The 16632-nt window shown below is 46.8% G+C and overlaps 1 protein-coding gene across 1 annotated transcript in view; it reads right to left on the bottom strand.

Moving 5' to 3' along the window:
* The window catches only part of LOC122559887 (DENN domain-containing protein 3-like), a 122539-nt gene that overhangs the window by 43356 nt on the left and 62551 nt on the right, over nucleotides 1-16632 (bottom strand). Inside the window, exons 8-10 of the mRNA XM_043709994.1 lie at nucleotides 12288-12407; nucleotides 11159-11377; nucleotides 5203-5315 (exon numbers count right to left, since the gene is read on the bottom strand). Of these exons, the coding sequence (XP_043565929.1) occupies nucleotides 5203-5315; nucleotides 11159-11377; nucleotides 12288-12407 (452 nt within the window). The remainder of the gene's footprint in view (nucleotides 1-5202; nucleotides 5316-11158; nucleotides 11378-12287; nucleotides 12408-16632) is intronic.

The following is a 16632-nucleotide window of genomic DNA, read 5'->3' as shown; positions in this document are numbered from 1 at the left end:
GAAAGAAGTGAAACTATCACTGTATTCTAACAGATGAAAGGCTTAACAGACAATCAATTTTTCAATGTATAATTTCAGTTACATCACACTGTAAATTTTTGCTATAAATTCTCTGTTACGATCGAGCCCTCCACAATCACCTGATGAAGGAGCGATGCTCCGAAAGCTAGTGCTTCCAATTAAACCTGTTGGACTATAATCTGGTGTTATGTGATTTTTAACAGTCTATGTGAACTGGCACCTCCATTGATGTCGCTGACATAAACAGTCAGGATGAATATTTTCACAGATTTTGATGCTGCTAAAACTGCTGTGGCTGTGAGAACAGGAGGCGGGCAGGAGGCTGGAAGAATACAGCAAGCCAGGCAGCATCGGGGAGCTGCAGAAGTTGATGTTTTGGGTGTAACCTTTCTCTCCACCTCCTGATGCTGCCTAGCTTGCTGTGTTCTTTCAGCCTCCTGCCTGTCTACAGTGGATTCCAGCATCTGTAGTATTTTTGTCTCCAACCGCGGTTGTAGGGACAGCTTTCAAGTTCTCACTCTGGTGCCCATTCACATTTGCTGCCTTTTCATAGAGATAGAACAATACAGCACAGAACAGGCCTTTCGGCCCACGATGTTGTGCCGAACTTCTAACCTAGATTAAGTACCCATCACTGTACCTATCCAAATGCCGCTTAAAGGTCGCCAATGATTCCGACTCTACCACTCCCACGGGCAGCGCATTCCATGCCCCCACCACTCTCTGGGTAAAGCACCCACCCCTGACATCTCCCCTATCCCCCTATAGTCCAGAGCTCGAGGGGATAGATATAAAAGAGACCTCTGGCAACCTTTTCACACAGAGGGTGGTGTGTATGGAATGAGCTGCCAGAGGAAGTAATGGAGGCTAGTACAATTGCAACATTTAAAAGGCAACTGGGTGGGTATATGAATAGGAAGGGTTTGGAGGGATGTGGGACTAGATTTGATTGGGATATCTGGTTGGCATGGACGAGTTGGACTGAAGGATCTGTTTCCATGCTGTACATATGACTCTATGACTCTCATCTCTCTTTCTGGTCTTCACAGATTTAAGATTAGACAACATTTGCTGGACGAGTGTGGCAAGATTTGTGGTTGTGCCTACTACTGTCTTGGTTGAGCTCAGGAGTTGAACAGTGAAAAATAACCAGGTCTCACCAGGTCACAAAAAGGTTGAGCAGTGGCAGAGGTGACAGAGTACTTGCTTACCTACACTTGGAGGAGATACCAGAAATATTACAGAGCGGAACAAATGTGTTTCCTAATTGGACAAAAAGCTATTTGTGATAAAAGCAAATTACTGTGGATGTTGGAACCTGAAACCAAAAGAGAAAATGCTGGAAAATCTCAGCAGGTCTGGCAGCATCTGTAAGGAGAGAAAAGAGCTGATGTTTCAAGTCTAACTGACCCTTTGTCAAAGCTAAAAAACAAGGGAGAAATAGGGAGGTATTTATACCAGGCTGAGAGAAGGTGAGTCATGGCTCCAGAAGCAAAGGTAGCAATAAAGAGGTGATAATGACAGTGCATAGAGAGATTATAGGGAGATTGGGAGCTGTGAATGACCAAGGCTGAAGCCAGTGCTATGTGACAAAATATGTGGGGGATAGGTGAAGCAGAGGCAAAGTGGAAAACAGGGGAGAAGGGTAGCAAAGGGGGAAGAGGAGAGGAAAATGGTGATGAGAGAGTGGGGAGCGAGAGAAAGAGAGACAATCAAGAAATAGGAGGTACAGAACATAAAGATATTTTTATTTAATTTATTTTAATTATGGAGCAGAATGAAAACAGAGGGGTCAAGATGGGATAATAATCATCTGAAGTTGTTGAATCATTGTTGAGACCGGCAGGCTGTAACGTGCCTAGTCGGAAGATGCGATGCTGTCCCTCCAGTTTGCGCTGAGTTTCACTGGAACATTGCAGCAGGCCAAGGACAGACATGTGGGCATGGGAGCAGGGTTGTGTGTTGAAGTGGCAAGCCACGGGAAGGTCCGGGACCTGATTGCATACAGACCGAAGGTGCTCAGCAAAGCAATCACCCAGTCGGCGTTTTGTCACTCCGATATAGGGGAGACCACATTGGGAGCAACAGATGCAATAGACCAAATTGAAAGAGGTACAAGTGAAACGCTACTTAATCTGAAATGAGTGTTTGGGGCCTTGGATTGTGAGCATGGAAGAGGTTAGGGGCAGGTGTTGCACCTTCTACGATTGCATGGGAAGGTGCCGTGTGTGATGGAGGAGTGGGCTAGGCTGTCCTGGAGGGAACAATCTCTGTAGAATGCAGACAGGGGGAGGGAAGGGAAGATGTGTTTAGTGGTGGCGTCGTGTTGGAGTTGGCGAAAATGGCTGAGGATTATTCTTTGCATGTGAAGGCTGGTGGGGTGAAAGGTGAGAACAAGAGAGACTCTATCCTTGTCCTGGGAGGGGAGGGAGGGGGTGAGGGTGGTGGTGTGGGAGATGGACCTCACACTGTTGAGAGCCCTGTGAACAACTCTAGGTGGGAAGCCACAGTTGGAGAAGGAGGAGCACATATTAAGAGCACCACTTTGGAAAGTGGCCTCATCGGAACAAATGCAGCAGAGGCGAAGGAGCTGAGAGAAAGGGATAGAGTCCTCACAGGACGTAGGGTGAGAAGAACTGTAGCCCCGATAGCTGTGGGAGTCAGTGCGCCTGTAATGGATATCAGTGGATAGACTATTGCCGGAAATGGAGACAGAAAGGTCAAGGAAAGGAAGGCAAGTGTCGGAGATGGACCAGGTGAAGGTGATGGAGGGATGGAAACTGGAAGCGAAGTTTATGAATTTTTCCAGGTCAGGACGAGAGCATGAAGCCGCACCAAAATAGTCATCGATGTACTGCTAAAGCAGTTGTAGGAGGGGACCCGGGTAGGCCTGGAACAAGAAATGTTCCACATACCCCATGAAAAGGCAGGCATAGCTCAGACCCATGTGGGTACCCATTGCTAAACCTTTGATTTGGAGAAATGGGATGAGTTGAAGGAGAAGTTGTTGAGAGAGAGAACAAGTGCAGCCAGGTGGAGGAGAGTGGTGGTGGATGGAGATTGTTCAGGCTTCCTTTGGAGAAAGAAGCGAAGAGCTTTCAAGCCGTCTTGGTGTGGGATGGAGGTGTAAAGAGATTGCACATCCATGGTGAATAGGTGGTGGTTAGGGCCTGCGAATTGAAAGCTGTCAATGTGTCACAGGGCATCAGAGGAATCCCGGATGTAGGTGGGAGGGAGTGAACTAGAGGAGTAAGGATGGAGTCAAGGTCGGAGGAAATAAGTTCAGTGGGACAGGAGCATGCTGACACAATGGGCCTGCCGGGACAGTCCTTCTTGTGGATTTTGGGGAGTAGGTAGAAATGGGCTGTCCGGGGTTGGGAGACTATGGCTTGATGCTCAGTGGTGTGATCATGCTCCAGGGGGAGGTAGGAGGAGGAATCTGAGAGTTGGCGCTCAGCCTCTGCGAGGTAGAGGTCAGTACGCCAGATGACAACAGCACCCCCTTTGTCAGCAGGTTTGATGACAAGGTTGGGGTTGGACCTAAGGGAGCGAAGGGCAGAAAATTTGGATGGAGAGAGGTTGGAATGGTTAAGAGGGGCAGAGAAATGAAGGCGGCTAATGTCCTATCGATAATTGTCAATGAAAAGATCGAGGGCAGGAAATTGTCCTGGCGGGGGTGTCCAATTAGACCCTTGTCTTGGTGAACAACATTGCCTGTTGCATGATGGGCAGAGAAATGAAGGCGGCTAATGTCCTATCGACAATTGTCAATGAAAAGATCGAGGGCAGGAAATTGTCCTGGCGGGGGGTGTCCAATTAGACCCTTGTCTTGGTGAACAACATTGCCTGTTGCATGATAGGCAGAAGTAAAAGCGACAGTGCTCATCATGTGTAATTATTCCTGACTCCCTGGAGCTTTCCAGAATAGGTCTGCTCCCTTTGAAGGCTCGTGTCAAGCTGAATAGCCTCCAACCAAAGAAGTTGTGATTGGAAACTTCATTATTAGCCATGTACAACACAGTAGTAGGCCATTGAGCCCCTCAAGCCTGCTAGACCATGGCTCTTCCCCATTTTCCTGAACTTTCCCCATATCTCTTGATATCATTAGTCTCTAGAAATCTCTGAAGCTCAGTCTTGAGCATACTCAATGTTTGAGCTTTCACAGCTCCCTGCGCCAGAGGTCTGTAAAGATTCCCTCTTGAGTGAAGAAATTTCTCCTTATCTCACTCTTCAGTGGTCTATCCCTTATGCTGAGATAAAGCACTTCCTCCACACCCCTCCCCTGCCCCGGTGGTAGATGCACCAGGACTGCCCAGTTTGTGGAAACATTTCTTCCTGGATCTACCCTGTCAAGTCAGACTGACAGAAGGAATGTACCCAGAGTAGGCCATTCAGCCCCTTGAGCTAGTTCCACCCTTCAGTAAGATCAGGAATGATCTGGTTGTAGTATAAACCATACCCTCATGTATGACCTCCCTGATCTTCGGCTCCTGTACAAATAAAAATCATTGAACCCAGCTCTGAATAGAATCGATGGCCTATCCTGCTCTGCTCTCTGGGGAACAAGATTCTACAGGCTAAAGGGATGAAATTCTTCCTCATGCCTGACTTAAGTGGAACCCCCTCACTTTAAACAGTGCCCCCTCATACTGAGGATTCAGAGCCACTATCCTCTCTGTATTCATCATGTGAAGTTCCTTCAAACTCTTAAGTGGTTTAATTCGGTGACCTCCCATTCCTTTAGACTCCAATGAGAATTCCATTGTTTGGATTCAGTAATCCTTGAGTTAGGCAGTGGGGTGTGGGATGGGGGTTCAGCAGATCTAAATCCATCCCTTTTCATCATCTTTAGTGATTAAGGAGATTCTGTTTTATTCATGCCACTTGTGATATCTCAAAATGTTGACCCAAGATAACAGTATGAGCAGATTGAACAGCTCACTGATCTTGTCCTGCCTCAAGGGCATTAACCATCTCTCATTGCAATCTAAACTTGTTGTTGGTCCAATACCTAATCTTATTCCTCACCCACACCTCGGCTCAGACACCCCATTTAACAAAGACCCTCTCGGGCTCCAACAATACCATCCCCTTTGGAAAGAACAAACCGATATATTTCCAAATGGTCACCAGAAGACACCTAAAGGAATGACTTCCTTGTTCCTCAGGTGAGCCCCTTACCTGGTCAAGAATTCTTCGACGGCAGCTGTGGGCAGGTGTGGGGTCTCCAGGCCCTTGTGTTGTGTGGTCAGAACGGTGCCGTTATCAACGTCCACCAGAACTAACTCCTCCACCTGTGAAGGTGAACGCCCAGAGTGACTCGGGCTGCAGTGACATTGCATTGTACACATTTCCCAATCGAGGGGTCAGGCCCAGCGGTCAGGAATCCCTACCCAATCAAACTTAAAGACCAGCAGAGGAACCCAACAGTGAGATCATGATGCGGAGTTCTTGAGCTCAGGTTTTCAATGGTTCAGTTGTCAGGGAAACAGAAGCTAAAGGGGAAACCTCAGCTCTGAAGGGGCAGAAGCAATCAGTAAATGTGGAGGTGATGGCCTAGTAGCATTTTTGCTGGACTGTTAATCCAGAGACCCAGGGAATGTTCTGGGGACCCAGGTTCAAATCCCATCACTGCAAATGTTGGAATTTGAATTCAATAAAATAAACCTGGAATTACAAGTCCAATGATGTAGACTGTTGGAAAAAACCACGTGGTTCACTAATGTCCTTTAGGGAGGGAATCTGCCATCCTTACCTGGTCTGCACTACATGTGACTTCAGACTCATAGTGATGTGGTTGAGTCTCAACTGCCCTCTAGGCAATTAGGGATGGGTAATAAATGCTGCTTAGCCAGCAATACCCACATCCCGTGAATTAATAAAGGGAAAAAAAAAGTTAGAATAATAGGGTTGTGATAGTAGGGGATTTTAATTTTCCAAACATTGACCGGGATGAACATGATGTTAAAATGCTTGGATGGTGAGGAATTTCTTAAATGTGCTTGAGAAAACTTTCTTTATCAAAATGTAAATACACCTAATTTGATTTTCTCTTGGGAAGCAAGGCAGGGCAATGACTGAATTGTTAATAGGGAAACATTTTGGAACTAGTGATCATAATTCTATTAGTTTTAAAATAGTTATGGAAAAGGATAAGCCTTCCATAATAGTTAAATGTTTTAACTGGAGTAAGGCAAAATTTAATGGTATGAGACATGAACTTTCAAAAATTGATTGGAGTAGACTGTTCACAGGTAAAAGGACGACTGATAAATGAGGGGCTTTCAAAAGTGAGGTAACGAGAGTTCAGAGGCAATATGTTCCTGTCAGAGGGAATGGTAAGCTGGTAGAGCTCAATGGCTGAATAAAGATATTGAGGTTCCAGTCAAGACCAAGAAAGGATCATTAAATATAGACAACTGGGGTCAAATGCATCTCTTGAGAGTACAAAGAGTGTAGTGTCATGCTTAAGAGAGAAATCATGAGGGCAAAAAGGGGATATGAGATAGCTTTGGCAGATAAGGTTAAGGATAATCCAAAGAGATTCTACAAGTACAATATGAGCAAAAGAGAAAATAGAGAGAGAATAGGACCACTTAAAGATCAGCGAAATGATCTATGTGTTGAATCGCAGGACATGGGAGAGATACTAAATGAATGTATACTGTGGAGAAAAAAATGGAGGCTGGAGAATTCAGGGAAATAAATATTGATATTTTGAAAACAGAGGAGGGAATGCTGGAGGCCTTAGAAAATATAAAGATGGTTAAATCACCAGGACCTGATCTAGTGTACCCCAGGACACTGTGGGAAGCTAGGGAAGAGATTGCGGAGCTCCAGCAGAAATATTTCTATCATCTATAACACGGCTGAGGTGCCAGAGGATGGGAGGGTAGCTAATGTTGTGCTTTTATATATGAAAGGCTGTAAGGAGAAGCCTGGAAACTATAGGCCTGCAATAGGTTGTTGGAGGTGATTCTGAAGGATAGGATTTATGTGCATTTGGAGCAGCCAGGACTGATAAGGGATAGTCAACATGGTCTTGCGTGAGGGAAATTGTGTCTCACTAACTTGATTGAGTTTTTTGAGGAAGAATGATGAGGACAGAGCGGTAGGTATTGTTTACGTAGACTTCAGTGAAGCCCTTTGACAAAGTTCCGCATGGTAGACTAATTAGTAAAGTTAAATCACATGGGATTCAGGGTGAGCTAGCCAACTGGATACAAAGTTGGCTTAATGGCAGGAGATAATGTGTAGTGGTGGTGGAGGCCTGTGACCAGCGGTGGGCCACAGGGATCAGTACAGGGTCCACTTTTATTTGTCATTTATATAAATGATTTGGAAGGGGATATAGGAGGCATGGTTAGTAAGTTTGTTGATGACACCAAAATTGGAGGCATAGTCAACAGTGAAGAAGGTTATCTGAGATTACAAAGAGATCTTGCTCAACTGGGTCAATGGGCTGACGATTGGCAGATGGAGTTTAATTTGAATAAATGTGAAGTATTGCATTTTGGTAAAGCAAGCAAGGGCCGGACTTATACAATTCATGGGAGGGCGTTGGGTTGTTCTGTAGAACAGAGAGACCTAGGGGTTTGGGTATATAATTCTTTGAAATTTGCATTACAGGTGGACAAAGTGGTTAAAAAGGCGTTTGGCGTACTTGCTTTCATTGCTCAGACCTTTGAGTATGGGAGTTAGGACGTTATGGTGAGGTTGTAAAGGACTTGGTGAAGCCTCTTCTGGAATAATGTGTCCAGTTCTGGTCACTCTGCTGTAGGAGGGATATTATTAAATTGGAGAGGGTTCAGAAAAGATTTACGGGACTTTGCCAGGAATGGGGGAGGAGGTTGAATGATAAAAATAGGCTGGGACTTTTTTCTTTGGAGCATAGGGGGTGGATGGGTGACCTTACAAAGGTTTATAAAATCATGAGGGGCATGGATAAGGTGATTAGCACCTCGCTTTCATTGGTCAGAGCATTTGGTATAGGCATTGGGAGTTGTTACATTGTCCAAGATATTGGTGAGGCCACATTTGGAGTACTGTGTACAAGTGTGGGCGCCCTGCTATAGGAAAGATGTTATTAAACTGGCTAGGGTGTAAACAAGACTTACATCAATGTTACTGAGACTGGAGGGTTTGAATTATAAGGAGAGGCTGGACAGACTGGGACTTTCACTGGAGCATAAGAGGCTGAGGGATGACCTTGTAGGAATTTATAAAACTATGAGGGGTGTAGATAAGGTGAATAGCCAAGGTCCTTTCCCCAGGGTAGGGGAGTCCAAAACAAGAGGGCATCGGATTAAGGTGAGAGGGTAATGATTTAAAGGGGACCTGAGGGACAACGTTTTCACGCAGAAGGTGGTACGTGTGTGGAACGAGCTGCCAGAGGAAGTGGTGGAGGCTGGTACAATGACAACATTTAAAAGGCATCTGGATGCGTATATTAATAGGAAGGGTTTGGAGGGATGTGGGCCAAAAGGTTCTGTTTAGGAAACCTGGTCGGCATGAGGAGTTGGGCTGAAGGGCCTGTTTCTGTGCTGTATGACTCTATGACTTTCTGGGTGAAGACATTTCCCCTCCTCCCTGTCCCAAAGGCACTGTGGCACAGTGGTTAGCCCTGCTGCCTCACAGCGTCAGAGACCCAGGTTGAATTCCTGCCTCAGGCAACTGTCTGTGTGGAGTTTGCACGTTCTCCCCGTGTCTGTGTGGGTTTCCTCCAGGTGCTCTGGTTTCCTCTCACACTCCAAAAATGTGCAGGTCAGGTGAATTGGCCAGGCTAAATTGCCCATAGTGTTAGGTGAAGGGGTAAATGTAGGGGAATGGGTCTGGGTGGGTGCGCTTCGGCGGGTCGGTGTGGACTTGTTGGGCCAAAGGGCCTGTTTCCACACTGTAAGTAATCTAATCTAAATGGCCTACCCACATCCTTAGACTGCGGCCCCTGGTTCTGGACTTTGCAGTCACCGGGAACATCCCTTCCTGCATCTATCCTGTCGAGTCCTGAGCTCCAGCCTGCAGACTGACCACCAGTTGATTTCAAGCCTGAACGTGGTGTCACAGATTCAGACATGACTCTCTGGCTGACACAGCAGCTGCTGGTTTACACCTGAAACAGAACACTGACCAGGAACTCCAATTTCGATAATACCAGGGAGCCGCAGGGAACACTCAGGGGACCCTGGACACTACCACCTGCCTCTGTCTTCCCCAAACAACTGCGTTCCACCCTATCCCAGACACAGCATCATGGGATCCAGACAGTTGGCTCTGGGTGAGAGTTGGATATTAAACATCAAAATTTACTCCAGAGGTTGAGGTGGCATCACTGTAGTGAGCCCTGGTAAATCTCCTCCCCCCACACACACCTATCCTCAGGGGTAAAAACTTTAAGAATCAGAGACTGACCAATCCCTTTGAATAGTCACAAGGTGTCACTCTTTAATGGACTCTTACAGAAACTAAACAGTGCTCCCTGGTGGTGAAGTTACCAAACACACAGCAAGTGGGACAGGTCCAACTAACAAAAACCCACATTAATTTAGCGCCTTTAACATCCCAAGGTGCTTTACAAAAGCAAAAAAACAGAAATTGCTGGAGAAACTCAGCAGGTCTGGCAACATCTGGAGACGGAAAGCAGAGTTAACGTTTCAAATCTGAAAACAATCATCACAAAAACAGAGTTAACGTTTCGGGTCCAGTCACCCTTCTGCTGAACTGGATTGGCCACCGGACCCAAAACATTAACTCTGTTTCTCTCTCCACAGATGCTGCCAGACTTGCTGAGTTTCTCCAGCAATTTCTCTTTCTGTTTTGGTTTACCAACATTGGCAGTTCCTTCTCCACCTGGTACTGAAGCAAACGGGAAGATAAAGACGGGTCACCAGGATTTGGGGAAAGGGTTCGGTAGTAAGGAGCAGATTGAAGAAACAGGGAAGCGGGAGGGGTTTAGGGTGGTAATTCCAGGGATCAACTCCAGCACCAGGCGACCAATGACAGAGTGATTAAAATTGGGGATTATTCACGAGGCTATAAATAAAGCCTCAAAGAAGTCTTGACATTTTCTCAGATCTCTGCATGAGATTCCAGAAATAGGGAGGAGAGAGGTCATGAAGGAGAGTGAAAATAAAGATTAAGATTTAAAAGAAAGATTAGTTTTAAATCAATAATTTGCCAGACTGGGCCTAATGTAGGTCAGTGAGGACAGCAACAGCTTGGTCTCTGTTACACAAGGGTGGTGCGACCACAGCTGGATTGATAGTTACTTACAGGCAGTGTCCTCAGGGAAGGGAAGGTCATTGATTAATTGTGTTTGAGTGGCTGAGGGAGTGGCGCACTGTCGGAGGGTCAGTGCTGAGGGAATGCCACACTGTCGGAGGGTCAGTGCTGAGGGAGTGGGCACTGTCAGAAGTTCAATGCTGAGGGAGTGCCATACTGTCGAAGGGTCAATGCTGAGGGAGTGCCGTGCTGTCGGAGGGTCAGTGCTGAGGGAGTGGGCACTGTCAGAAGTTCAATGCTGAGGGAGTGCTATACTGTCGAAGGGTCAGTGCTGAGGGAGTGCCGCACTGTCGGAGGGTCAGTGCTGAGGGAGTGCTGCACTGTCATAGGGTCAGTGCTGAGGGAGTGCTGCACTGTCGGAGGGTCAGTGCTGAGGTAGTGGGCACTGTCGGAGGGTCAGTGCTGAGGGAGTGCCGCACTGTCGGAGGGTCAGTGCTGAGGGAGTGGGCACTGTCAGAAGTTCAATGCTGAGGGAGTGCCGTGCTGTCGGAAGGTCAGTGCTGAGGGAGTGGGCACTGTTAGAGGGTCAGTGCTGAGGGAGTGCCGCACTGTCGGAGGGTCAGTGCTGAGGGAGTGCCATGCTGTCGGAGGGTCAGTGCTGAGGGAGTGCCGCACTGTCAGAGGTTCCGTGCTGAGGGAGTGGGCACTGTCGGAGGGTCAGTGCTGAGGGAGTTCCGTACTGTCAGAGGATCAGCACTGAGGGAGTGCTGCACTGTCGGAGGAACAGCACTGAGGGAGTGCCATACTTTCGGAGGATCAGCGCTGAGGGAGCGCTGTACAGTTGGAGGATCAGCACTGAGGGAGCGCCGCACTGTCGGAGGATCAGCACTGAGGGAACATTGTACTGCTGGTGACTGACCTCGTTGATCGTTTCGAAGTGTCTGGAATGACAGCCCATGAGGAAGACAGTGGGTGCCATCACCAGGTCCAACATCTGATTGCCCAGCACTGGGATGTAGGGGTGCCGCCATTGCAGAGGGTACAGGTAATGTATGAAGCACTCAGTCACCAGGGTCAGCAGTGGCCAGTTAGTAGAGAAAAAGACCAGTCTTCGCTCGGTCAGGATGTACGTCAGTATCTGCAGGAGAGAGACAAAGCATCATTACCAACCAGTGCATCACAGGCACCTTCAACCCAACTCACTCAACCAAATCACCAGCACATCCTCCAGCCAATAACTGCCTCCATTTGATAACTCTGACATGGAATAAGGTAGGCTCATACACTCTCACGCACACACGCTCTCACACTCACACTTATTCTGTTATACCTTAAGAAATAAAGTTGTTAATTTTTACTTTAAGTAGTTCTTGGCCTCTCAAATTTTTACAGATTACTGCACGGGATAAATCTCTTTTGTGTTGCTGTTTTAAATTAAGCAGGAGGGTTTACCCCATGTCATAACACTCACACACTCATCCTCACACACACACACACAACACACACTATCCTAAGTAAGCCCATTGGAAACTGCATTTCTGATCTCGGAGTGGACAGTGCCTCCTGGGTCACCCATCCTGACGACAGGTCACCAAGCCGAAATACTAACTCTGCCTGTCGGTGCCACTGAGCACTTCCCCAGCAATGACAGCATCTGTTTATCTAATGAATTATGTTTGTTTATTTATTTATTGTCACGTGCATTTTGTTAGGAAATACAGTGAAAAGTGTTGTATAGTGTTGTCACTCTCTGGCGCCACTTTAAACACAGAAAAATAAATCAAAACATAAAGGAAGAAGAATAAAGAGAGAGTGTTCAACTTTATAGTCCTTTTTGTTAAGTGCTCTATCATGGGCCATGGGCCTGGTGAGCAGTCATGGTGCTGTCCATACACACTCCCCACACACCTACTCACTGTCTCTCTCTCTCTCTCTCACGCACTCACACATTCACCCTCTCGCACTCGCACACTCACTCACACACTCACTCCACACATACCCACTGTCTCTCTCTCTCTCTCTCTCATGCTCGCGCTCTCTGTAATTACCTGCAGTACAGTCTCTGATTTGAAGCAAAGGAATGGGATGTGAAGGCCGATGTCAATAACTGGACTGTCAATATCTTCAGGAGGTGAGAGCACGATACTGAGGGGTCCCAGCTCAAAGCACTGAGCACCACGAGGAACCAGGGCAGGGGAAGAGAGGAAACAAGAAAAAGGTCAGTTGTCAGTCAGTTATTTTCGAAAGGAATTAATCACACACCTCCCGGTCAGAGGTCACCAGGCAGTACAGCGAACCAGCCTGGGCTCCCATCATTGTCCCCACCCCAAGGTCAGCATGGAGGATCCCAGCTCCCTGGTGATCCTATGAGATCCTGGCTGGGGTGAGGAGACCTGAAATAGCCACCATCTGTCCCTTTCTCACCCTAACGTGGCTCAGGACCTCAATGTCACCATGTGATAGGGGACTGGCCCCAAAGTCTGAGCGACCTCAGCTACCCCCTACAGGGGTATAACCCAGGCAGTGGGCCTTCGTCTTCTCTATGTCCAGCTGGCCAACCAGCTGAGCTAACCAACCTACCCAGAGCAGCTCTAAACCCATAAATATTTTCACAAACTTTCCTTTCTTGCCTTTTTGACCATCTCCTCCAGGACCCAGCTCCTGGACTGACCACAATGGCCCAAACTGTCCATGGGGGAGGGCTGCGATGTCAGACAGAGCAGCAGAGACAGAGAGAGAGAGGAAGGGAATCCATGTGAAAGGGTCAAGCTGCCATTGCCCATATGACTCCATCATGTCATAAACAATGCCACAAGACAGGCAGGTACCTGCCCATAGCACAACAGCACCGTGGGCCTGTTATTGCACTAATAACCCAGGGTCGAGAGTGTGGGGCTGGAAAAGTACAGCAGGTCAGGCAGCATCTGAGGATGGGCTTTCCTAGCACCACACTCTCGACTCTGATCTCCAGCATCTGCAGTCCTCACTTTCTCTAATAATCCAGGAGCCTGGAGCCTGGCTTTATGATACCACCATGTAAGGGCTGGGAAAGAGTGAGGGTTTGTCAGATCAGCCATTATCTTACTGGATAGCAATGGACCTGATGGGTTGAATGGTCTACATCTGCTCCTATGTCCTATGGTCTTATCAATCCAACTAATTAAATTGATCCAGAATCCCCCACTATCAACATCCTGGAGGTTACTGCTGACCAGAAACTGAATTAGACCAGACATAGAAACACAGTTGCTTCAACAGCAGGTGAGAGGCGAGGAATACAGGTGTCTCCCGCTATCTGAAAGTTGGGTGATTCTATGAAATGTTTCGTAAGCTGAAATGGTGTAAAGCAAAGAAGCAACTACCATTAATTTATATGGGAAAACATTTTGAGCGTTCCCAGACCCAAACAATAACCCACAAAATCAAACCAAATAGCACACAAAACCTAAACTAATACTAACATATAGTGATGGCCATCAGAGGTTGGGGTGTTGGGAGGCACAGGAGACTGGGGTGTTGGAGGGAGAGGAAGAGGGTCATCTATTAATAGCTCATCGTTGTCTGCATCCATCAGGGCAGTCAGGTCACTAACGTCTACACTTTCCACTATATCTGCTTGCCTCGATGTCGAAGGTCAAGGTTCGTCATCTGCTGTGGCTTGTAGTAAGACAGTATGCTTGACTGCTTGCCTCTTACATTTTTCTATCATACAGGTCTTTGTAGGCACTCAAAACATCCTGCAAACCTGCCCTAAACCAAGGTGCCCTTTCAAAATTAAAGTCACATGTTTCTGCAATCATTGCAGCACTGTCAAATGTAGCGAAAACCTCACACAAGTGCTTCATGTTCACTTCCTGCACAATTTCACTTTCAGGCTGTTTGTTATAGCATTTGCTTTTGATTCATATCCTTTCCTCTTGCAATCACATCAGCTCTTCATCTTTCTCAGCTTCCACAAACCCAGCCTCCCCAGCCAAAGTGCTGTTGCCGTATTTATTGTTGATTCAAAGCCTTTAAAATTGTTCACTGCTTCGGGACAGAGTTTCTCATCGAGGCTGTTAGCCTATCGAGAACATCTCCAAGGTTGGCAATGACCAATTTTCTATTGTACTGTTCCCAGGTCTCTCGCAAAGATGCTTCGGAGTTGCCCTGTATGTCAATGGTACTTACACTGAAGTGGGTCACATTTTGGGTATAGTAAGCCTTAATTGTGGTTATGAGGCCTTGGTCACATGGTTGCAGCAACAATGTTGTATTTGGTGCTTAGAACACAACACGAATGTTACTGCCACACTCGGCAGTGCCAGGTGGATGAGCAGCACAAATATTGAAAATCACAAGCCACCTATTATCGAGGTTATTTTCTCTACAGTATATTTCAACAAGAGGACTAAGAAAAAAAATTACTTGGCTATTCTAACTGCTTGGATGATTAGATTCCCTATAGTATGGAAACAAGCCCTTTGGCCCAACAAGTCCACACCGACCCTCTGAACAGTAACCCACCCAGACCCATTCCCCTACATTTTATCCCTGACTAATGCAACTAACACTACAGACAATTTAGCATGGCCAATTCACCTGACCGGCACATCTTTGGGCTGTGGGAGGAAACCAGATCACCCAGAGGAAACCCACGCAGACACGGGGAGATTGTGCAAACTCCATACAGCCAGTTGCCTGAAGCGGGAATTGAACCTGGGTCCCTGGTGCGGTGAGGCAGCAGTGCTAACCACTGAGCCATCGTGCCACCCAACCACTGAGCTACTGTGCCGCCCATGGATGTGAATGCAACACAACAGGAAGTGTATTCTTATCAAAGCCTTTAATTGCCCTCGGATTTTCTGTATGGTACACGAGTAGAGGCCTAAGGACTGCATCACCAGTGGCATTAACAATAGGCATTAGGGTAAACCAGTCCTTCAATACCTTGTGTCCCTTAGTGTACTTTTCTTCTGTCGAAATAAATGTCTTGCTCGGCAATTTTTTCCATTAAATTCCAGTTTTGTCACAGATAAACACTTGCTGATATGAATAACCACCTTCTGTTCTCTGGGAACTTTTGGGCAGCTTCAGTATCAACTCAAGCACTCTCTCCAGTAACCTTTAACCTCGGAAGCTGCTCGCCTCAAAAAACTGAACAAATCACCCATGACTACCTTTAAATTCCACTTTCACAACACTTCCATCACCATCGCCCAGTGCTTTCTGTTTCAGCTTATTAAAAAGACTGGTTGGTTTCTCCTTAAGTATAAGATAATGGAACACCGTGCTTTGTACACCCATCGATCCAAGCAAGCAATAGACTTTCCATTTTATCCATCTTTGGATGTCGACTAAAAGAGACCACTTTGCCAAGAGCAGAACCAACAGTAATTCCAGCAGCTTTCAACATTATTTCTCTTTGAGTGTAAATAGTACAAATGGTGGACGCAGACAAGTCCAACACACACATAATGTCTTCATTTTGTTGACCATGATCAAAACGCTTAATTATGTCCAGCTTAACACCCTTACGAGCTCTCTTAGGTTTTTCTGATACCTTAGGACACATCTCGCTAATGGATGCATAAAATAGATCAAGATAAAGTGCAGTTGCTCACAGACACAGTTCAAAGCTTGATACTGAGATGCTGAGTGTAGCTCCCAGGGAAGGTGACGCCACTCTCACTGAACACTTTTTTTGGAAAAGCAAAAATCCTCCTTTGGTTAGTGAGTACAGGTTTGAAAGCAGATCTTTTGTAAAAGCGAGTTGGCGTAAAGCGAATGTTTGAAACGTGGGGGATACTGTACTGCGGTGAGTAACTCACCTCCTGACTCTCCAGAGCCTGTCCACCATCTACAAGGCACAGGTCAGGAGTGTGATGGAATACTCCCCACTTGCCCTGGATGGGGGCAGCTCCAACAACACTCAAGAAGCTCAACACTGTTCAGGTCAAAGCAGCCAACTTTGCCTGAATTATTTCTTCACAGATTGTAGTGTCACTGGCTGGGTCAGTATTTATTGTCGATCACGAGTTGCCCCTTGAGAAGGTGGGGCTGAGCTGCCTTCTTGAACTGCTGCTGTCCATGTGCTGTGGGTAGACCCGGAATGTCCCTAAGGAGAGAATTCCAGGAGTTTGACAGTGACAGTGAAGGAACGGTGATATATTTACAAGCCAGGATGGTGAGTGGTTTGGAGAGTAAATTGCAGCGGCTGGTATTCCCATTTAACAGCTGCCCTTGTCCTTCGAGATGAAAATGGTCGTGGGTTAGGAAAGTGCCGTAGCAGGATCTTTGGTGAATTTCTGCCATGCATCTTGTAGATGGTACACACTGCTGCTATTGGGTGTCAATGGTGGAGGGAGTGGGCAGTGTTGATGGTGGAGGGAGTGGGGAGTGTGGAGGGGGTGG

Source organism: Chiloscyllium plagiosum, chromosome 20 (assembly GCF_004010195.1).
Source record: "Chiloscyllium plagiosum isolate BGI_BamShark_2017 chromosome 20, ASM401019v2, whole genome shotgun sequence".
NCBI classification, from domain to species: Eukaryota; Metazoa; Chordata; class Chondrichthyes; order Orectolobiformes; family Hemiscylliidae; genus Chiloscyllium; species Chiloscyllium plagiosum.
The sequence above is the reverse complement of the archived record's forward strand: the minus strand, read 5'-3'. Positions and strand labels throughout refer to the sequence as shown.